We start from the raw sequence: 24252 nt of genomic DNA, 5'->3' as shown, positions 1-24252 counted from the left end.
GGGGACCATCAAAGCCCCCACCATCTGTCCCTCCCCCACTGAAGACCAAGCGAGATGCCTGGAGCCACTGTCTGACCCACTTCTTCATTTCTGCAACATCTTGCTCTAGTGTTCCTGAACTTGAATCTTCAGACTTCTCTACTCTCTGGAGTCAGTTAACTTGACTAAATATATGTGTTGTTTACTTATCCCTAAATTATACTACAAAAAATTCTTCGACTATCTTACTTCTAAGATGGAAATTATTCTATCAACTTCTTTCTCTCAAATCTCCATTCTTGGTGATTTCAATGTTCATCACCATCTTTGGCTCTCCTCTCCTTTCACTGATCAACCTGGTGAACAAGCCTGTATCTTTTCTATTCTTGATGACCTAGAGCACCTTGTACAACATCCTAACCATATCCCTGACTGCCTTGAAGAGAGTTCTAACATATCTAACCTCCCTACATCTAATCTTTCTGCTTATGCTGTTAATCTTTTTCTCCATTGGGCCCACAGATCACAACCTTATCACTTTAACCCGTCCTATTGCTCTGGCAAGGCCTGTAGACCTTCCCAAGCAGCGGTGACTGTGGCACTTTGGAGCTGCTAATTGGGAGGCTCTCAGGGAGTACTTCTTTGATTTTCCCCGGAATGATTACTGCTTCCATGGCCGAGTCATCTTACTGTGCCTTGCACATGACAGAAGTTATTCTCTCAGACATGGAAGCATACATTCCTTTCACATATCCTATGACTATTGCAAAAAAAAAAACGTTGTGCTGTCCACAGTGAGAAAAAGGCCTACAAAAGGTACCAGAGCCAACCCATTCGAATCTCATCTCTTTTAAGATTCTGTCCAAATTCACGCTAAGTCTGTTCTCCATTCTGCAAAAAATAATTTCACTCATACTAAATGCTCTGAACTCTCCAACTCCTTACTGCTCCTTGTGGCACACTGCCAAAATCATTTCTAACAACTATATCTCATTACCCTTCCCTCCTCTTTTCCACTGTGATGGCTCTGCAGCTATTTCTTCTACAGATAAACCACAACTCTTCGCTCAGACTTTCCCCTCCAATTCCACCTTAGACGATCCTGGTGCTGTTTCTCCATCAGTTACTCCCTCTGACTTCCTCATGGCTGGCATTAAAATGTCTTCATTTCATGTATTTTTTGCCATCACCAGCCTCAATACTAACAAGGCATATGGGCCTGAAGGGGTCCCTCCTGTTGTCCTCAAGAACTGTGCTTCTGTGCTTACACCTTGCCTAGGTAAACTCTTCTCCTTTGTCTGTCAACTTGTACTATTCCTTCTTGCTGGGAGTTTGCTCTCATTCAGCTTGTCCCAAAGATGGGTGACCACATAACAAAAGCATTCTAAAGCACCTTTCCTACCACAACCTTCTTTCAGATCATTAGTATGGTTTCTGCCAGGGATGCTCCACTGGAGATATTCTCACCTACCTATTGACTCCTCCTGGCCATCCTTCTTTCAAGGCTTTGGCAAAAGCTTAGTCATTGCACTTAACATCTCAAAGGTTTTCGACCGAATCTGGCATAAATCTTTAATTTCCAAAATGTAAGCTTATGGTTTCTATCCTTCTATCTGTAACTTCATCTTTAGCTTCCTCTCTGGTCATTCTATAGCTGCTGTTGTAGAAGACCTCCATTCTTCTCCTGGAGCTATCAATAGTGGTGTTCCTCAGGGTTCTGTCTTATCACCAGCTCTCTTCCTTCTACTCACCAATGACCTTCTAAACTGTACATCTAAACCTATCCACTCATTCAAAGATGACTCCACCCTTCACCTTTCCATTCGTTTCCCTAAGCGTCAATCTCGGTAGTTACTTCAACAAACAGGGGATGAGGCTATGACACACCTAATGTCTGACTTGGCTCATATCTCTGACTGGGGTAAAAAAGTAAGCTTATTGTTTTTAATATATCAAAAACTCAGCCTGTACATCTCTCAACCAGAAAAGGTCTTTTGCAGGAGTATCCTTTAAATTTTAACAATGTCCAACTTAATCCTGCATCATCTGTAAACATACTTTGGGTTTCATTTTCCTGGGATTTATCTTGAAAAGATCATATTGCCTCTCTTACAAAATCTGCTTCCATGAGATTAGGTGGAATAAGCAGACTCTGTGCCTTCTTTATTCCTGCACAGTTGCTAACTTTATATATGGATTTTATTCGCCCCTATGTAGAGTACAACTTTCATGTGTGAGGTGGCTCCCCACATATAGTTCTTCTCAACAAGGTGGAGTCAAAGACTTCCTGTCTCATTAACTCTCCTCCTTTTACCGGCTCCCTTCAACCTCTGTCTCTTCGCCACACTGTTGCATCTTTATCTTTTTCTTTCTATCACTACTTCAATGGTCACTGCTCCTCTGAACTGTCTGCCTGCATCCCTCCACCACTACAGCAGGCATGCAACACCTGTCTAGCAACAAACTCTCATCCCTTTTCTGCCCAACTCTCTAATGTAAGAGTTAACCACTACTCCCAGTTCTTCATGTATGCAATAAGTCAACTCTGGAACTGTCTCCCTCTGTCTGTAGTTCCTACTGCCTATGATCTCCAGCCTTCAAATGCAGTGTGTCCAGGCATCTCAAAATGAATGGATCTTAATTTGGTTCTCTGTTATCTTGTTTTTGTTTTTTCTTGGAGTGAACAATCTTGTGGGATCCTGGCCTTTGATTCCTTCTTTCTTGCATAAAAAGAAAAAAGCACAGATACAATTGTATTGTAAATAAGAACATGAATGATTATTAAAATAGCATGAACAAAAATAAAATGGTAAATAAAAATGACAGCAATGCAGCGACTCAAGGTATCTTATAGACCTATGTTCTCAAGGAAAATCATCTTGGTATCAGATACATCTCAGGTGATTAACATTTGACTTTCAATCAAAATATATTGGAGAAGAAACAAAATACAGTGTACTTACACGATCTTACGAAAAGGCGCCTGAATGCTCCCAATAGCATGTTTGCTGCCAATTCTACCGACTGGACATGACATCAGCACACCAAAACAAACTCAAATGTATATAATTTAAAACCATAAAGAACAGTTGAAACCTAACTGGAAGTGCTGAAACCTAACTGGGGGGACTTCACCCCCCAGATCACCCAATGATTATAACCTACCCAACAGCGTACAAACTAAAGGGTGTATTATGTAAAACTTGCACTGAAACAGTATCGTGCATTAAGTGCATTTGTTAATCAAGGTGCAATCGTCGTGTGATTGTGCACTGGTGAAGGTAGATGTGATCAAAAAGCAAATTTTTATATACATCAGAGAGGAGACATCCATTAAAATATCATACAGATTAGTAAAATAGTGCTCAGTGATTAAAATAAATCACTTCATAGTCCATAAAAATACTGTATAGGATATGTGCAGTATTGCTTACGATAATGGAACCTCCTATTTACAAACGTTAAAAATTAAATAAAGAAAAACACACACATACACTATACAGTATGGAAAAAAAAAAAAATCCTGTCAACCCATTTTTTCCACTAAAAAATCTTGAAATACTGCGTCACTCTCGTACATAATTAACAACAAAAGCTAGGCTGGGTGCTGTGTGTTGTTGATTCACAGCTCCCTGGCACTCTCCCTCCCACTCCCCACCCCCAATATTATTGTTGTCATTGTTAAGTTGTTGCTGCTGCTGCATTTTCCTCTTCAACATCTAAGTTGAATCCATTGAAATCCAAGGCTGAAACAATGGAGATGACCTCGTCATCTGGTGCAGTGGCATTATCATGGTGTACGTCATCAGAGGTCAGTGTACCCAGATGTAAACTGGCCAAACATGGCAAGTCTGGTGGGTGACGTCGCCACATGCAAATTCAAATTACGTTACCTGGCCAGCTGACACTTCCCGCATAGGTTCGAGCCTTTCCCCACCTTAATTATAACCTGTTGCATTAATGCTTACCATGTAAGTACAATAACACGTTACTCAAGGCTAGACTGTCCTTTCAGCTGTCCACAGTTGTATATGGCACTAGCAAAGATTAGAACGCTAGCCTTCCAAGAAATAATTCAAATACAAAATTAATCAAACATCTGATTCAATCTGCCACAAATATTCACAAGAGAAAATGAACATACAACACTTACCATGATACACCACTGCTCCAATATCACACAAAAAGGACAGACTAAGAGCATTACTACTCTGAGAGATCTTTGGGAATGTCCTACAACTTTGGTAGGAAACAGGAATCTTGCCAGAGTTCCCAGAAGCAATGAAATACTCTATAGTAATAAGTAACATCATATGCCACACACAGATTTAGCGTGCTGGGACAGTTAACTTTCCTAAAATAAAGTGATAATAAGAAAGAAAGATCGCTAAGACTCACCGGTGTCTGTTGGTTGAGGAATGATTCAGGGACATATAGTGTTCTTTTGTCATACTCTGGATGATCAGGAGAGCGCTGAGACCTATCTCGAATACTGCCTGGTTTCAACCACTGATAGTGAAGGAATGGCCAGTCTTCATTATTGCCATCACCACTGCTACTACCACCACCAGTATTCTGAAATTACAGTTCTAATGTAAATGTAAATGTAAAGTGTGTGTGTGTGTGTGTGTGTGTGTGTGTGTGTGTTTCACCCCCTCTCGTATCCCTCGTTACGAGTAATCCAGAGCATTGAGTGATATACAACAAAAGTTTATTTGGAGAAGACAACCACAGGTCCAACCTGTTCTATGCCAACCCTCCAACTGGCCACTGAGCCCAGCAAGGGTGATGGAGCCAGCAACAGGCTTGCTTTCTATGCAGTTTTTGAAATTAGCTCATACATGCAATATTGGTCACGAACACACTCACTAGTAAATACATACTGGTATATTGTTAATTTATATACTCTTGTTCTAGTTTGCAGGTTTAAGATATTATGAATGAATGGTTATATAAATATAGGGTTACAAGGTATGGTTACATAGCATGGTTACAGTTGCACAGTATGGTTACATGTGTGTGTGTGTGTGTGTGTGTGTGTGTGTGTACTTACCTAATTGTATCTTTACAGGAATGAGTCAAGCTCGTCCTGTCCCGTGTCTTAAACCATATTTATTGTACATATCTTTAAATCTGTGAATTCTTTTGGCACACACTATTTCATTCGGTAGTGCATTCCATTGATCAATTGCTCTGTTTGGGAAACTGAATTTCCTTACATCTTTATCACCTCTCTTCTTATGCAGTTTTTTGCAGTGTCATCTTGCTGATGCTTCTCCATATGTTAAGTATTCATTTATGTCTATTTTCTCCTTCCCTGATATGCACTTATATAGCATTATCATGTCACCTCTTTTCCTTCTCTCCTGTAGTGTTGGTAAATTCAGATTATTTTGTCTTTCTTCGTAGCTTAGGTCCCTTAAGCTTGGTATCCATCTTGTAGCGGCCCTTTGAACTTTTTCAATCTTGTCTATGTGTTTTTTGAGATGAGGACTCCAGACTACTGATGCATATTCCAGGGTTGGTCTAATGAATGATGTTATTATCCTTCTTAGCATGTCTTCATTTATGTATGTGAATGCTATTCTCAAATTTGCAAGCACTGTATACATGTTCCGTACCTTCTCGCTGATGTGGTCAGCCGGAGATAGTCTGTTATTGATAATCACACCTAGGTCCTTCTCTCTTTCTGATGTGTATAGGGTTTTATTTCCTAACTTATAATCCCAATCAGGTCTTTTTCCACTTTTACCAAACTTGATTACATGACACTTGTCCACACTGAATTCCATTTTTCCATGTATTACTCCATTCATGAAGTTTATTTAATTCTTCTTGTAGCTCTTTACATGAGTCTGTGTTAGTAATTCTCCTTTGTATTCTTGCATTATCTGCAAACATATTCAGATAACTCTCATTTGCAGTGTTACTGTTTATATCATTTATTTACACTAAAAACATGATTGGTGCCAGCACTGAACCCTGTGGTACTCCACTAGTCACTTCTTTCCATGATGAGTAGTTTCCTCTTAGTACTGTTCTCATTTCTCTTTTTATGAGAAAATCTTGCATCCAACAAAACAGTTTGCCTCGAATTCCTCCTTCATGGTACAGTTTCCATAAAAGTCTTTGGTGTGGTACTGTGTCAAAAACTTTCTTGAAATCTAAATAGATACTGTCCACCCATCCTTCTCTCTCCTGTATTGTGTTTGTTACTCTGTCATAGCAGCTCAACAGATTAGTAACACATGATTTTCCTTTTCTGAAACCAAACTGTCTTTCTTTATCATACTGTGTTCTTCTAGATGATTTACCCAAGCTTTTCTTATAAGCTTTTCTAATACCTTGCTTACAACACTGGTCAGTGATACTGGTCGGTAGTTGAGTGGATTTTGTCTATTTCCTTTCTTGAATAAGGGGACAATATTTGCTTTCTTCCAAATATCAGGTAGTTTACCTTGACTCAAGGATTTCTTGAAAATTAAAAATAATGGTTTACTAAACTTCTTTGCACATTCTCATAGTACCCAACATGAAATTTCATCAGGACCACTTGCTTTTCCTCTGTCTAATTTACTTAGCTCCTCCTGTATTACTTTTTCTGCAATTTGTATATCCGGTAATATGTGTGGACATGCATGTTCCACATAGTCCCTCTCAAAAATTTTTTCTTCTGTAAAAACTAATTGGAAATTCTTGTTTAGTGCTTCACAAATATCTTTCTCTTGCATATAAGTGATTCCCTCGTCTGTAATGGATTGTATTATATCTTTTACTTTGGTTTTGCTTCTGATGTAGCTGTAAAACAGCTTTGGTTGATCACTATTTTTATTTATTATATCCTCCTCAAGCTGTTTTTGGGCTTCCCTCCTTATTCTTGTATAATCGTTTCTTGCCTGTTTGTAATTATTATACACCCTTTCACTATTGTGTCTTCTGTATCTATTCCACAACAAATCTCTTCTTTCTTTTGAATTTTTACATTCTGTATTGAACCATTTCTGTATTTTCTTATCTGCTTCTTTGTGCTGTGGGATGTACTCCTGGACTCCTATTTCATAAAATTTACAGAATTTTTTATATACAGCATTTAAATCTTGTCCTCTAAGCTTATTTTCCAAATCAACTTCTAAGAAATACTTCTTTAGGTCTTGATAATTTCCCTTTTTATAGTTTAGGCTCTTTTTGTAACTTTCATTGCTGTTAACTATGTCATATGCTATCCTGAAGTTGTAATTTAGTACTGCATGATCGCTTTTGCTGAGTGGAGGGTGATAAATTAAACTGTCAGTATCATTTCCTTGCCTAGTAAATATTAGATCTAGCACTGAAGGTACATCAAGTCCTCTTTTTCTGGTGGTTTCCCTCACATGTTGCGTTAGGAAAAACTCTTGCATGAGATCCAAGAGCTTTTGGTCCCAACAGCTTTCTTGGCTAATTATATCTAGAGTATTCCAATTTATATTTGTATTAAAATCTCCAGTTAGTATAATTCTTTCCGATTTCTCTTCCATTTTATGTAGTAATGATCTTAAACTCTGAATTGTACTCTCTGCCAGGTCCTCATATTCGTCTCTTTCCCATGTGTTTGATCTGGGTGGCATGTACAAATTGGCTACAATTACATTCCCTTCAGATGTGTTGATCTCTACTGCAATCAGTTCTACTTGTGATGGTATATCTAGTTTTATTTCATTGACTTTTAGATTTTTCTTAGTTAATATTATAATTCCTCCTCCCTTTTTTAAATTTCTGTCTCTTCTTCATATATTGTATTCCTCTAAGTTTAGTATGTCATTGGATATCCTTGGTGTTAATTTTGTTTCAGTTAGGCATATTATTTGTGGTTCATTTTCTCTGACATAATCATGTGTGTGTGTGTGTGTGTGTGTGTGTGTGTGTGTGTGTGTGTGTGTGTGTGTGTGTGTGTGTGTGTGCACATGCAAGTGCATCTGTTCTAAACTAATTGTTTTTACCTAATTGTATCTTTACACGAATGAGTCAAGCTCGTACTGTCCCGTGTATTAAACCATTTTTATCATACATATCCTTAAATTTATTGACTGTTTTGGCACACACTATTTCATTCGGTATTGCATTCCACTGATCAATTGCCCTCTTGCTGATGCTTCCCCATAGATTATATATATATTTATGTCTATTTTCTCCTTCCCTGTGATGCATTTATATAGCATAATCAGGTCTCCTGTTTTCCTTCTCTCCTGTGGTGTTGGGAGATTAAATTTTTCTAGTCTTTCTTCGTAGCTTAGATCCCTTAAGTCTGGTATCCATCTTATAGTGGCCCTTTGTACTTTTTCAATCTTATCTATGTCTTTTTTGAGATAAGGATTCCTGACTACTGATGGATACTCCAGGGCTGGTCCAATGAATGATGTCATTATCTTTCTCTTCATATCTTCATTTATAAACAGTAAAATCTCGATATGACGGACTTCAATAGACCAGAATTCACTTTTATCGGAATCAAGGAGCTACCGGACTAAATTCCTATACACTCAATCCTCATAAACCGCGTGTTTATAAACCATGGATTCGTAATCTGCGGCAAAGTGGCTGTCAGACTGCCAGCACCCTTAAACCGCTATTAAGTCACAAAAATCGCTGATCTAGGCACCGAAGTGGGCCTTTTCCGAGGAGAATAGTAAACCGCGGCATTCAATTTGATAACCATGACCCAACAATCAATCACCACCCGTCCCTGGTGGCAAGTGTGCATACTAATGCCGCCATGTTGTTGTTGTTCTGCCCACCAACCCGCACTGTACAGAGCATCATCGTGCAGTACGAGAGCTACCTGCCTTTTTTTGTGCACTTTCCCCCCACCTCCTACTTTCCATGGCCCCTCCCGAACCCCCGAAGAAGCACTCTAAGCCCGGTGGCATTAAGCAGCAACTGCCATTGTCATACAGTCAACGTTTGGAGCTCGTTTGTCGTGTTGAGAAGGGAGAGAAGTTTGCAAGCCTGGTGAAAGAACATGGGAGAAACGAGTCGACCATAGGGACGATCTACAAAACCAGGGAGAAACCAAAACAAAACCAGGCAGACTTTGAGGGCTTCCTGAGGGAGGCTGAGGAGCTGGAGAAGGGAGAACAACATGAGGGAGCACCCCCACCTCATGCTGAGAGGTTCTAAGTTCTTCCCAACACCACCCCACTTCATTCACTTAAGCAATATCGTCATAGGATTAAGGTGAGATCCCTTAACATTGCTTATTTCTATTAAATACATGCACTGAATATTCCTAAATTTGTATGTTTGTGTTTGATGGTGCCTAGATAGGTGTAGGTAGGGTGCTTTGAGGGGTGGTTGGCCAAAGTCCAGACCCAAATTCATTTTTCACATAAGAGTTATTATTTATAAACCGCGAAATTTGTAATCTGCGGCAGTGATCCAAACGCAAACTGCCGCGGTTTACGAGGATCGAGTGCATATCAGAAAATTTCCGATAAAGCCAGAAGCAGTCCGGACTGCCTGACCACTTCAGCTATGTTCACCACAATAAAGTAAATAAAAGATATGTTTATCAGTGTACAGCACGGTATTATTATACATATATTATACCATTTGATTAATGTAGTGAAGGTATAACACAGTACAATACTGAAATGGTTGTGAAAACAGTTTAAAAACCATTGGTGCAATTCGGACTAATGTCTGATATATCGGAAAAAGTCCACATTAGCAGGGGGAAGTCCAGATGTCGCTTTCATTGGAATTTTACCTTTTTCGGAATGGCCTGGGCCCCAATTAGTCTGTTATAGTGAGGTCTTACTGTATGTGAATGTTATTCTCATACAAGCAAGCAATGTATACATGTTACGTACCATCTCACTGATGTGGTCAGCCGGAGATAGTCTGTTATTGATAATCACTCCTAGGTCCTTCTCACTTTCTGATATGTCTAGGGTTGATCTTCCTAACTTATAATCCCAATCTGGATTTTCTCACTTTTACCAAAATTAATTACATGAAACTTGTCCACATTAAATTCCATTTGCCATTTATTGCTCGATTCAATGAAGTTTATTTAATTCTTCTTGTGGCTCTTTCCAAGAATCTGTGTTAGTAATTTAACAGTTCAGGTTGCCTTGGATACCTCCTTGATGGTACAGTTTCCATAAAAGTCTTTTGTGTGTTTTCTAGATGGTTTACACAAACTTTTCTTATCAGCTTTCCTAGTATCTTTCTCACCACACTGGTCAGTGATACTGATCACTAGTTGAGTGGATTCTGTCTATTCCCTTGACTGAATAGGGGAACAATGTTTGCTTTCTTCCAATATCAGGTAGTTTACCAAGACCTAAGGATTCCTTGAAAATCAAATATAATAGTCTGCTTAACTCTTCTCCACATTCATATAGCACCCAACCTAAAATTTCGTCAGGACCATACACTTTTCCTCTGTCAAATTCACTTAACTTTTCCTGTTCTTCTTTTTACGATATTTGTACATCATGCAATACATGCAGGTATGCATGTTCCATATCATCTCCCTCAAAATTATTTCCTTCTGTGAAAAGTGATTGGAAATTTTTATTTAGTACTTCACAAATATCTTTCTCTTCAGTATAGATGATCCCCTCATCCGTAATGGACTGTATTTTATCTTTAACTTTGCTTTTCCTTCAGATGTAGCTGTAAAATAGCTTAGGCTGATCACTGCTTTTATTTATAATATCTTCCTCAAACTGTCTTTGAGCCTCCCTCTTTATCTTTGTATAATCATTTCTTGCCTGTTTATAGTTGTTACATGCCCTGTCACTACTATATCTTCTGTATCTATTACACAGCAAGTCTCTTTTTCTTTTGATTTTTTACATTCTGTATTAAACCATTTCTTTATTTTCATTTCTGTTTCTTTGTGCTGAGGGATGTAATTTTGGACTCCTATTTCATAAAAATTACAGAATTTTCTATCTATAACATTTAAATCTTGTCCTCTAAGCTCTTTTTCCCAATCTGTTTCTAAGAAGTACCTCTTCAGGTCATGATAGTTGTCCTTTCTGTAGTTTTGACTCTTTTTGTAACTCTCATTACTGGTAACTGTCATATGCAATCCTGTAGTTGCAATTAATAACGCATGGTCGATTTGGCTGAACGGAGTGATACATTATAATGTCAGTCATTTTCTTGCCTAGTAAATATACGATCTAATACTGATGGATCAAGTCTTCTTTTTCTGGTGTTTCCTTTACATGCTGTGTTAGGAAAAACTCCTGCACAAGATCCAGGAGCTCTTGATCCCAACAGCTTTCATGGCTTCTTCTATCTAGAGTAGTCCAATTTATATTTGTACTGAAATCTCCAGTTATTATAATTCTTTCAGATTTCTCTTCCATTCTATGTAGCAATGTTCTGAAACTCTGAATTGTAATTACTCCCAGGTCTTCATATTTGATCCTTTCCCAAGTGCTTGTATTGGGTGGCATGTATAAATATGTTACAATTAATTTCCCTTCAGATGTGTTAATTTCCAATGCAGTCAGTTCTACTTGTGAGGGGAAATCTACTTTTATTTCTGTGACTTGTAGACTATAATTCCTCCTCCTTTTCTTAAATTTCTGTCTCTTCTCCATATACAGAAAGTCCTCGATACACGAAAGGGATAGGGACCAAAAAAAAAATCATAATTTGAAATTTTGTATATCGAAACAATTTCCCCATTGAAATATACATAGAAATGGGGGATGCATCCCAGGACCCCCTCGGACTCCCCACCTAAACTTTATCCCTCCTATTTTGAAGTAAGTAATACCTGTAGATGTACAGTACAGAACAAGGTGGCCATTTTCTTGTACATCTCCTTTTTCTTGGTCACTGTCCCAACAGCGGAAGCTGCAAGGCCTAAAGCACGCCCAATCTTCGAGACTCCCTGCCCATCCTCGTGGCGTCTTATAAGTTCCAATTCCCTCTCCAGAGTTAGAGTATGGTGCTGCTGCTTCTTTGCAGCTGGCTCCTCAATGCTGGAGATGATGCAGGGCGCTTGGGAGGCATGTCTAAACAATACAAAAAGGTGTAGAGCTGCAAAAATATCCTCACATACAACAAAGCTGCGAGGAGTGATGTGGACTTGGTCCCGGGACAATTCACTGTTAAGTCAATTCGCCATCAAAACATGGATGTTTCCCCATCAGGTCAATTCGCACCCAAGATGATTCCCCGTCATTCCATAAATGAGGCCCCTAATAACATAGTGTACCAAGCGCCACTGCAAGTGAAAACGTGTTCAGCATACCACTGTGTAGCCCAAACCCTCTTTGATCTGGAAGGCAACCACGAAGTACAGAAAGCAACTGGCATTACGGTCCACATTCCCCTTCTGTAACATGGTCTCACTGCCCGCTACACCTCAGTGCGTCAACAAGCCTTCATGCTGGTTACGGAATGTACCAAGTGCCTGCCAGCAATGTGTTGTCTGGTGTTACCAGATACTAGCATTTCTTTAAGCTCACAGTCATGCATTTTTTTCATAGCTATCTATCTATCTATCTATAGCCCGATGCCCTAATCCCGCAAAGGGTGGCCGCAGACAAAACGCCTCCAAGTCACTCTGTCACCCACCATTTGACTCCCCTCCCCCCAACTCACCCCTCCCTCCATCATATACCTCTCAACTCCATCCCTCCACCTCATCCTCAGTCTACTCCTCCCTCTCCCTCCCTCCACCTCACCTACATACACCCTCTTGGTCAGTCTTTCATTCTCCATTCTCTCCACATGTCCAAACCACCTCAGTGTATTTCTCCTAATCTTTTCAACCACATCCACATCTACCCCACAACGTTCCTTCACTTCTTCATTCGTCAACCTGTCCCTCCACGTCACTCCACATGCTCCTCTCAAGTAACTCATTTCCACTGCTCTCACTCTTGACTTGTTCCCCTCTTGCAAGGTCCACGCCTCGCTTCCATACGTCAGGGTAGGGATCACAATACCATCATGCAGTGACTTCTTAACTTCCATACTCACCTCCCTATTTCTCATCACTGCTTTCAGTGTACCAACAACCTTTCTTCCCTGCTGTACCCTTTCATGTACTTCATCCCCCAAAGTTCCATCCTTACTCATCACACTACCCAAGTACTTGAATGCACTCACATTCTCCATATCCTCACCATCCAACCTCACTGCAAACTCTGTGACTTCATTCCTCTCAAACACCATAACTTTACTTTTGTTTATATTAACTTTCAGCTTCCTCCTCCTACACACTGTCCCAAATTCATTCACCAGACCTTGCAACTCCCATTCATCTTCACTCAACAATACTGTATCATCAGCAAACAGCAACACCGGAAGCTTCCAAATCTCACCCTCATTCATTAGGGCCAGCCCCACATCCACTGCCCTACCTTGCACCTCCTTTACAACCCCATCCATATATTTATTAAACAGCCATGGAGACATCACACACCCCTGTTTCAGTCCCACACTGAGATCAAAGAACTCACTCAGCTCACCATTCACTCGCACCGTAGCCCTAGCTCCCTCGTACATACTCTTCACAGCACTCAACAATTTCCCCTCCACTCCATATATTCTTAATACCTTCCACATACCTTGCCTATCTATTCTGTCATAAGCTTTCTCCAAGTCCATGAAGGCAGCATACACTTTCCTTCCCTTCTCTAGATACTTCTCCACTAAACATCTTAGAACAAATATCTGATCTACACACCCTTTTCCCTTCCTAAATCCCCCTTGTTCTTCTCCAACTAGCTCCTCTGTCATATGCCTAACCCTATCAATGAGTATTCTACCATATATTTTACCAGTCACACTAAGAAGGCAAATACCCCTATGGTTACCAAATACTTCTCTCTCCCCTTTTCATTTGTACAGAGGAACAATTATACCTGAATTCCAGTCCTCTGGAACCCTTCCCTCTTCCCAAGCCAATCTACACAACTTCCATATCCACTCCACAACAATCTCACCCCATACCTAAGCATTTCACCACACACGCCATCAATTCCTGGGGCCTTTCCCAGCTTAATCTTCTTCATCGTTTCCACTACTTCCGACCTACTGATCTCTTCGTCCCTCCTCTCATCTCTTCTTCTCCCAGCCATTCCCCAACCACTTATACTCACACTGCTCTCACTCTCTACATTCAACAAATCCTCAAAGTGCTCCTTCCATCTCCTCAATTTCTCTCTCTTCTCCACCAACAATCTATTATTCCCATCTTTCACTCCCATACTATTTCCCCTTTCACACTGCCTTACTTTCTTTACCTCCTTCCAAAACAATTTCTTACTCTCCCTCCATTTCACTCTCAGATTCCTCCCAAACTCTTCATCCACTTTCTTCTTACTCTCCTTCACCAGTCTCTTAACCTCCCTTCTCCTGCTCACATATACCTCTCTCTTCTCTCTCTCATCTTCTCCCCTACCTCTACTCGCCAACCATTCACCATATGCCTTCTTCTTTTGTTCCACAGCTCGTTTCACCTCATCATTCCACCATGCTGTCCCTTGCACACCCTTGCATCTCCTCCTCACTCCACAAACTGCCTCACACGCTGCGCTTATCTCTTCCGTGAATATCTTAAATACTGTACGTCTTCTTAGCATTATTAATTATTGTACCATTATTCTAACATAATGGAATATTTTAGCATAAACTTGCATGATTTTAAGGGTAAGTTAGCCATAATGTACTGAAAATGGGAAAGGCAGAGAGCTCAGGATGACACTGGCAACTGTGATCTAGGAATCTGTCGTGACGTGATGCAATTTTTTGTTTACCAGCCAGCCTAGAACACTGCCTGGATTAACTGGCTATTTTCAGAGCTGTTAAAGTGTCTTTTCTCATTGTCTCGAGAACATGATTGACTCTAGTAGTGAGCAAAAAGCTGCTGGTCCTTCTCATAACAGAAAAAGAGCAAGGAGGCCAGAGATGTGGGCACAAAACAATAGTAAGAAGCTCAGAAACACTGGGCTTTTGCGTGTGTAAACATTCCCCATTGATATCTTTGGTTGGTTTGATTGTTAAAAATGCATACTGAAAGTATGTTTTGTCTCTCAATAACCACACTGGAGAAAAATGCAGCTATTGTACCTTTCAGAATGCTACTATTTCTCTTCTACCAAGATTAGCATGACATGAAAGTATGAACTTCAACTTAAAAAAATAAAAAAGTACTAAAAAATATTCACTAGTTCCAAAGTTATAGGATTTTGAAAGTTACGCAACTTTAACTGTTTTTTTCTCTGTTTTCAACACGTGGCATTCAGTACACTATGTTATTAGGGGCCTCAAATATACTTACTTGATTAATACTATAATAACTACCTGATTAGCTGAGAATGTAGACGTAATATGAAGCTTATTCGTATAATTTTAGAGTATGTCGATCGTTCACTTGAGGTTACTAGGCATTTATATAAATGCCAATGTGTCATATGTAGCCTTATGTTAAGCGATGAAGTAAAACATCGTGTCACCTGATTCACGTTTCAATATACAGTATTTCTATTTTTTTCTGTTAATACCAACTATTTGATGCTATATTTTACATTTATTGTAAAAAGAATAAACCACAATCACCTTCATAACTCATATAACTCAAAAACTAATATACTTGCTAAATAAACTGATATGTAATTAATGACGGGAAATCGACCTGACGGCAAATTGTCTTGTTATTGCTATGATGGTGAACTGACCTGACAGCAAATTGTCCCAAAACCATGGACTCAGCTGAGAACACAAAAAATTGTTTACCACAAAGGAATTAGTTCATTTCCTCACCGCAAGCGAGTCCCCATTTTGAATTTTTTGTATTTTCTTTCGTATAATCGAGACAGATACTTTCGTATTGTGGAATTTGTCCTATATTCATTGCTTTCGTAGCATCAAAAATTCATACTTCGGGTTTTCGTTTATCAAGGACTCACTATGCTGCATTCCTCTAAGTATAAGGTATTGTTTGATATCTTTGGGGGTTAATTTTGTTTCAGTCAGGCAAACAATATGTGGTACCTTTGGAACAGACTTCCATCTCTAATAATTTAGACACCTTTCCATCTACATTTGAGTACCTCAACATAATCATCTTGTTTACATACTTGCCATAACTTGAGTCTACTACCTTCCTTCTTTTTATTCCCTGTTGTTTCTGTACCACTTTCTTACCTACAATCCAATTACTTTGTAAAAAAGATTTACTCTTCCTCTGATCTTTCCTCATTCTTTGTTTTTGCCTCCTCCCTCTTCTCCTTTAGTATTCCCAATTCCTCTTGAGTTAGGCATCTTTTCATCCATACTTTTTTAAATTCCTCTTTTTCCATGAGTTTGTTTGCAATTTATAGTATTTCCTCCACAGTGTTCACACCCTGGAATGTTACTTTCAGAGGCCTTGACTAAATTCTCTCATATTTCCCTGGCCTTTTGTGTTCCCCTATGTCTTTATCACAGATTACATCTGATACTTCCTTCAATATGCTCATTAAATTTGCAATCTCCTTGTTATCTCTCGAAATTTTGTTTTTTATTTCTTCTTCATCTATATCAGTGATCACTGTAGATTTGTTGATATCTGCTGAATCTTTGACCAATTTTGGGTTGTTTTTGAATATTTCTTTCACTTCCTTAATAACGCTTTTTTCTTTGACTCTTGTTTCTAAGTCTTTCATCACTTTCACCATTTCAGCATACGTAGTTTCCACATCATCTTCGCAACTTCCAATCATTTCGTTCACCTGGGTTATCTTCTCTTCAGTATCACTGCTTTGATGTATCAGACTGCTTGCTTGCCTAATTGTCTCTGCATCATTTCTGAACTCCTTCATAATACTCTCATGGTTGACAATTGCATTTGCCATTTCACTAATCTTCCTTCGAAATGAACCCACCTCAACTGACAGCTCATCTATTGCTGTGTCTTTTTTAATTCCTTCACTAATTATTTTTCATTTTCTTCCTTCTGCATGTGCATTTGCTTCTTAATTTCATCCATTTCATTCTGGAGAGCCCTCTCCAGTTCATTCATCCTCTCTACTAATTTGTTATATGTTTCCATTTCAACCAGTTCCTAATAGAATTCATCATCCTGTTTTCTCTCTTCATCCCTTTTTTTTTAACTCCTTCCATATTCATTTTACTAAAGATGGTGTTCATCTTGTGGTATTATTTAGAAACATTCTACTTACAAGTGTGTGTGTATGTTTCTTACCTAATTGTATCTTTACAGGAATGAGTCAAGCTCGTACTGTCCCGGGTATTAATCAATTTTTATCATACATATCCTTAAATTTATAAATAGTTTAGGTACACATTACTTCATTTGGTACTGTGGCACACACTATTTCATTCAGTAGTGCATTCCACTGATCAGTTGCCCTATTTGGGAAACTGAATTTCCTTATGTCTTTATCACCTCTCACTTTACATTGCTTTTTTGCAGTGTCCTCTTGCTGATGCTTCCCCATAAGTTATAAAATTCATTTATGTCTATTTTCTCTTTCCCTGAGATGCATTTATATAACATCATCATGTTTCCTCTTTTTCTTCTCTCCTGTAGCATTGGTAGATTCAAATTTTCTAGTCTTTCTTCGTAGCTTAGATCCCTTAAGCTTGGTACCCATCTTGCAGCTGTCCTTAGTACTTTTTCATTATTATCTTTGTATTTTTTGAGATGTGGATTCCAGATACTCCAGGCTTGATCTGATGAATGATGTTATTATCTTTCTCATCATGTCTTCATTTATGTATGTGAATGCTATCCTCACATTGGCAAGCACTGTATACGTTATATATTGTGTCACTGATGTGGTCAGCCAGAGATAGTCTGTTAATGATAATCACTCCTAGGTCCTTCTCACTTTCTGATATGTTTAGGGTTGATCTTCCTAACTTGTAATCCCAATCTGGTCTCTCTTCACTTTTACCAAACTTGATTACATGACACTTGTCCACATTACACTCCATTTGCCATTTATTGCTCCATTCATGAAGTTTATTTAATTCTTCTTGTAGCTCTCTGCAAGAATCTGTGTTAGTAATTTTCCTTTGTATTTTCTCATCATCAGGAAACATACTTTGATAGCTTTCAATTCCAATGTTATTGCCTATGTCATATATATATATACTGTATATCTATATCTATCTATCTATCTATATATATATATATATATATATATACTGTATATGTGTTACGGTCATTTTGCGAAATTGGTCATTTTGCAAAATGTCCGGCCATTATGCAAAAAGACCAAATCCGTGGTCAATTTGCAAAATGACCTAAATATCTGGGCATTTTGGAAAAGGACCAAGGTTTTGGTCTTTTTACAAAAATCACCAGTATTATTTTTGGTCAGATTGCAAAATGTCCAAACAGCAAGTAGCCAGTTGAAAAAAAGGCGAGTAAACGAGTGTTTGTGTGTGCGTCAGATAGTAGTAATGGGAGCTGACTGGTGAGGCCATTATCAGTCAGGCACTGCTGAAGGTCAGGAGAGGATGGGCAACGTGGTGCTACTCCTATTACTTTGTGTGTATTTTATTATACTCTGAAAATCTGTACAATGGAAAATAAAAGAAGTGTTTTTTATACAAAGCTGGTAACGGCTGAGGAAAACAAAGCATTAAATACTTCGAGTTTGTTGTCAAGAAATGAATACGAACAAATTCTGATTCGTTTGAATGAACTTAAACGTCCTAACATGAAAAAGACGCAAAAGGACTATCGGTTGTTACGAAAATATGAAATTCTTGAGGTCACAGTTGAAAGTATCAACGTTCAGAAACTGCAGGAAAAGGAAACTCAGCTTAGATTCGTATGCGCTGAAGATTTGTTTGATTGATCAATGCTGTTCATTGTGCAAGTGGGCATGGAGGTAGAACTGTTATGTTTAAGGAAACAAGTGAAAAATATGCCAATATTTCAACATCCCAAATACAGTTGTATTTACAGTTGTGTGAGAAGTGTCAGCTGAAAAAAACCACTGTACGCAAATCTGTGATTGTCAAGCCAACTGTCTCAAACAGCATGAACTCACGAGCTCAGGTTAGTAAACAAGCACTGGTTAAGGCCGTATTTGTTAGGAAAGAATAATGTTGTATTTCCGCACATCATACCAATGTAAAAGAGTTTGAAGTTAATTACGCATTGCCCTAAAGGACCTGAAAGTCTCCCTAAAATGGGTCCGACTCTGTCTGTTTGTAGGTCGACTTAATCGATATGCAAAGCCAGCCAGATGGGAAACATCATTTCATTCTCAACTATCAGAATCACTTGACCAAGATGGTGTGTCTTCGGGCTCTACAGACGAAAACTGCTGAAGAGATTGCTTTCCACCTCGTTGACATTTTCTGTGACAAAGGAGCCCCCCATATCCTGCAGTCTGACTATGGTAGAGAATTCTCAAATAAGGTACAGAATATATTTCTTTACCCTTAAAGGCATACGTTGTTGGACCTGTCTTGTATGACATACGTTGAGTGTAACCAACTCCTTTTTTGAAAAATCAAAACACATGGTTGTAATCATTTTTTATTGGGTTTCTGGCCATGAAAAGAAAGAACAACTCTTCTACTTTCCTGTGATATACTTACTTTAGTAATTATTGAAAAATAAAAATGTTTTATGGGTGACTAAAGGAACCTAACCAAAATTGCCTTTTTTTTTGACGTTACTGAATAAAAAATTAATTACTCGGCCCGTATGAGGATTTAAGATCTGAGATTATATATGCTGCTTCTCAGGTCCCGTGGCCGTATCCTGTAAGTGGCTCACACTTCTGGCTCATGAGGGTCACTGTGGGAAGACACCCTGAAAAGGGCTTTAAAAAAAAAAAAAAAAAAAAAAAAAAAAAAATTCACTATACAAATTTTTTATGACGTTATGGTTCCCTGTATATACACCCTAATGACTTTGTAAATTTCGTTTGACACTAAACTATGATTTTAAGACCCAAATGATGAGGACTGATACTTTATATGACGATAATATGACGATAATATAAGACACAATGTTTAGTTTTCTTTTACTGACCTACATCCCCTCACAATCGGTACACAGGGTTTAGCTGTGGCTGAGACACACTGAGAGGTCACACTTGATGCACTGGTGTTCACAAGAGTCTCTAGTTCTATGTCTGACAGCAGTGTCTTTCCTTTTCCTTTTCCTTTGTCCTTTGCCTTCGATATATTCTTTATATTCACTTTAGTCTTCACTTTAGTCTTTTGTTCCACTTTTATCTTAGTCTTTATATAATATTACTTATAATCAGCAAAAAAAATAAAAAAAAATAGGAAAAACCCAATAAAATAATATAGTACATAAAGTATAATATAAAGTGTAATATATGTAGTATATATATAGTATTTCTATAATATATAATGTAAATAATATATATAATATATAATAACATAAGATACATAACAAAAAAACAGTCATACACATATATTTCCAAAAAAATAATGGCACACTCCTATAGTAGTTATACTTGTAGAGCATACGTTAAGTCCTAAAATCGTGTGTCCTGCACAGCATACGATGAGTCTGATGGACTAAAAACGCAAATAAATCCCACAATGGGAAAACAAGAGGGAGCACACTTACTTCACACAATAGGCCTAGGCAAACACTTCACATACCTGGACGGCCTGGCCAGCATCTTCAAAGGAAGACAAGGTACCACATGTTTTACAAAAACAATATCCCAATATGGTGAAGATATGCCTTTAAGGGTATCAACCAATTTTCATAAAACTTAGCAGAAATATCAGACATGGTCACAAAAAGACACCAGAAACTTAGCGAGGTGATATATATGACAAGGTTTGATGTTCACAGTTTTAATTTTCAGCTTATCAAGGAAGTTCTGGTGATGTGGCCAGAGTGTAACCTGGTTCATGGCAAACCACGACATTCACAATCGCAGGGCTCGGTGGAACGAGCCAACAAGGATACTGAAGCAATTCTTGCATGTTGGATGAAGGACAACAACACTACACAATGGTCACAGGGACTGCGCTTTGTCCAGTGGAAGAAAAAAACCCGCTTTCACTCCAGAATTGGAAGAACACCATATGAGGCCATGTATGGACAGAAGGCTCGTCTTGGTGTTGATGCATCTTCTATACCAGAGGCGTCTTGGTGTTGACGCATCTTCTATACCAGAGGCGTCTTGGTGTTGACGCATCTTCTATACCAGAGGCGTCTTGGTGTTGACGCATCTTCTATACCAGAGGCGTCTTGGTGTTGACGCATCTTCTGTACCAGAGGAAGTCATGGACGGTATGCAGACGGAGGAGCAGCTTGCAGAAGCACTAGGTGTTGTCAATGAGGTGGATGCAGATACAGAGGAGGAAGAGATAGGTGCTGAAGAGCAAGAAGAACCATCCGCTGTCATTAACTGCATCTCCTGTGGTGAAAGCTACTTTGGTTCAAATAAGTGCAAGGTGTGTGGGAACCCATGTCACTCTTATACTCCGTGTTCTGTGATGAATGAAGATGCTGATGAGCCCGTGCTTTGTTCCATCTGCAATTGGAATCGCAGTATTCATACTGAACAAATGAAGTCCAACACAGAACAACAGAAACAAACTAAAAAAAATGATGGATAATTCTGTGAGGTGATTTAAACCAGTCCACACAGGGGACACTGTGATGGTTCCTGTTCCATTAGTTGACAGCGGACGTGCAGAGTTTCCTAATGTGAAGGCCATTGTTGTTCAGGCATTGGACAATGGCACGTACAAGCTTGGTACAAAGCACAGCCTGCTTAAGCAGGTGTACACTCGCAACCAATTTACTCAATGTGTAGAAAAATTCCTATTGATAGAAGATGTAGTACAGGAACGGGAAGTAAATCTGCGGGAAGTAGCCACTGCAAAAATCCATGGGACAAGGTCAGGGATTCGCTAAATCCTCTTGCACTAAGTCATGTCTGACCAGATGCTGCAAGTGTTTAAAAAACAATGTTTTATGCAACAGCAGATGCAAATGCAGTGCCTCTTGCACTAACAAGTCCGATACACACACACACACACACACACACACACACACACACACAAAGAGATCGTCCAGTCTAAAAAGTTAAACGAGTTTAAAGCTAAATTTGACTCATTGAGAAACAGCGACGGAAACCCACGAGCAAAGTACATTCCGTGTATATCACAATTAGGTATATTAGGTAAATACTTAAATATTTGGAACGACTTAGACAAAGAGGTGGTGCATGAGAAAAACATTCATGTGTGTAAAGGTAGACTTGATAAATGTGGATATGGAGACAGGACAACACGAGCATTGCTCAATTCCTGTATACTACAAATAGGAAAATACAAATAGGTAAATACACACACACACACACACACATGACACACAGGCCCACACACACACATGACACACAGGCCCACACACACACACACACATGACACACAGGCACACACCCACTTAAGGATGTAAGACCATTTTCTGTAAAAAAAAAAAATATATCATGAAGGTTGAATAAACATACTTTTTAAGGTTTAATGTATTTTCTAAGAATGAATATTTTACGTTCACTTCCTTTTATCGTTTACTCGCCTTTCTTTCAACTTGTTCTATTTTACGTTCACTACCTTTTATCATTTACTAGCCTTTTTTTTCAACTGGGTACTTGCTGTTTGGACATTTTGCAAACAGACCAACGATAATACTGGTGATTTTGTAAAAAGACCAAAACTTTGGTCCTTTTGCAAAATGACCAGATATTTAGGTCATTTTGCAAACTGACCACGGATTTGGTCTTTTTGCATAATGGCCGGGCATTTTGCAAAATGACCAATTTCGCAAAATGACCGTAACATATATACATCAAAATTGGTTCCAGCACTGAACCCTGTGGAACTCCGCAAGTCCCTTCCCTCCAAGATGAGTAATTTCCCCTTAGAACTGTTCTCATTTCCATGTTTCTGAGAAAACCCTGCATCCAACAATACATGTTGCCTTGGATACCTCCTTGATGGTACAGTTTCCATAAAAGTCTTTGGTGCAGTACTCTGTCAAATGCTTTCTTGAAATCTAAATAGATACTGTCCACTCATCCTTCTATTTTCTGTAATGTTTCTGTAACACTATCATAGTAGACGGGGAATCATTTCTCGGTGTAGAAAAAACTGTGTTGTTGTATGTGTTGTGTTGAGAGATGTGGTATTTGCCCGGGCGACCAAAGAGTGGCTACTGGTCGGTAGTTGAGTGGATTCTGTCTATTCCCTTTCTTGAACAGGGGAACAATGTTTGCGCTCTTCCAAATATCAGGTAGTTTACATTGACCTATGGATTCCTTGAATATCAAATATAATGGTCTGCTTAACTCTTCCGCACATTCATGTAGCACTCAACCTGAAATTACGTCAGGACCATATGCTTTTCCTTTGTCAAATTTATTTAACTCTTCCTGTACTTCTTTCCTGATATTTGTGTATCTGGTAATATGTGTGTGGGAATGCATCATCTCTCTCAAAATTATTTACTTCTGTAAAAACTGATTGGAAGTTTTTATACAGTGTTTCACAAATATCTTTCTCTTGTGTACAAATGATTCCCTCGTGCGTAATGGATTGTATTTTATCTTAACCTTGGTTTTGCTTCAGATGTAGCTGTAAAATAGCTTAGGCTGATCACTACTTGTATTTATAATGTCTCCCTCACTCTGTTTTAGAGCTTCCCTCCTTATCCTTGTATAGTCATTTCTTGCATGTTTAGCTGTTAAATGCCCTCTCAATATTGTGTCTTCTGAATCTATTCCAGAGCAAATCTCTTTTTTCTTTTGACTTTTTTCATTCTATATTAAACAATTACTTTATTTTCATTTGTTTCTTTGTACTGGGGAATGCAATCGAGGACCTCACTTCCATAACGTAAGTACCGCCGAAAAAAAAAAAATATCGGTCAAAGTTTTTCGTTCATTGCTCCGGGACTAATAAACCTATCTATCAAGATATTATTGGATTTTTTAACACTTTCTTTGTCATCATTTGTTGAGATCTACTTGTGGGAAGTTAGTGATACACCTGAGGCAGTCGTCAGTACCCATAAATCCACAAGCCCCAGGAGTGGTGCTTACAACATTATGGAACTGAGGCCCTCAATTTTCAACTCCCATTTTAAAAAACACAGAATTTTCCTTATACAAAATTTAAATCTTGTCCTCTAAGATTCCATTCATATAACTTCCCACCATCCTAGTTCAAAATTTTGTCAACACCTTCCAAAATTTAAGCGTATGTCTATGTGCATAATTTCATGATTTTTCTCGT

At 38.7% G+C, this 24252-nt stretch overlaps 1 protein-coding gene and 2 pseudogenes across 1 annotated transcript in view; 2 read left to right on the top strand and 1 right to left on the bottom strand.

The window, feature by feature from the left end:
• Positions 1–24252, bottom strand: part of Msh6 (DNA mismatch repair protein Msh6) — a 746240-nt gene that overhangs the window by 530012 nt on the left and 191976 nt on the right. Inside the window, exon 6 of the mRNA XM_080274091.1 lies at positions 4378–4537. Coding sequence (XP_080130217.1) covers positions 4378–4537 — 160 coding nt within the window. The remainder of the gene's footprint in view (positions 1–4377; positions 4538–24252) is intronic.
• LOC145402166 (KRAB domain-containing protein 2-like) lies at positions 18528–20835 on the top strand (annotated as a pseudogene).
• On the top strand, positions 20835–21983 carry LOC145402165 (SCAN domain-containing protein 3-like; annotated as a pseudogene).

The sequence above is a fragment of the Coenobita brevimanus genome, chromosome 57 (genome assembly GCF_032717465.1).
Source record: "Coenobita brevimanus isolate Jiangsu-jjx chromosome 57, ASM3271746v2, whole genome shotgun sequence".
Classification (NCBI taxonomy): domain Eukaryota; kingdom Metazoa; phylum Arthropoda; class Malacostraca; order Decapoda; family Coenobitidae; genus Coenobita; species Coenobita brevimanus.
The sequence above is the reverse complement of the archived record's forward strand: the minus strand, read 5'-3'. Positions and strand labels throughout refer to the sequence as shown.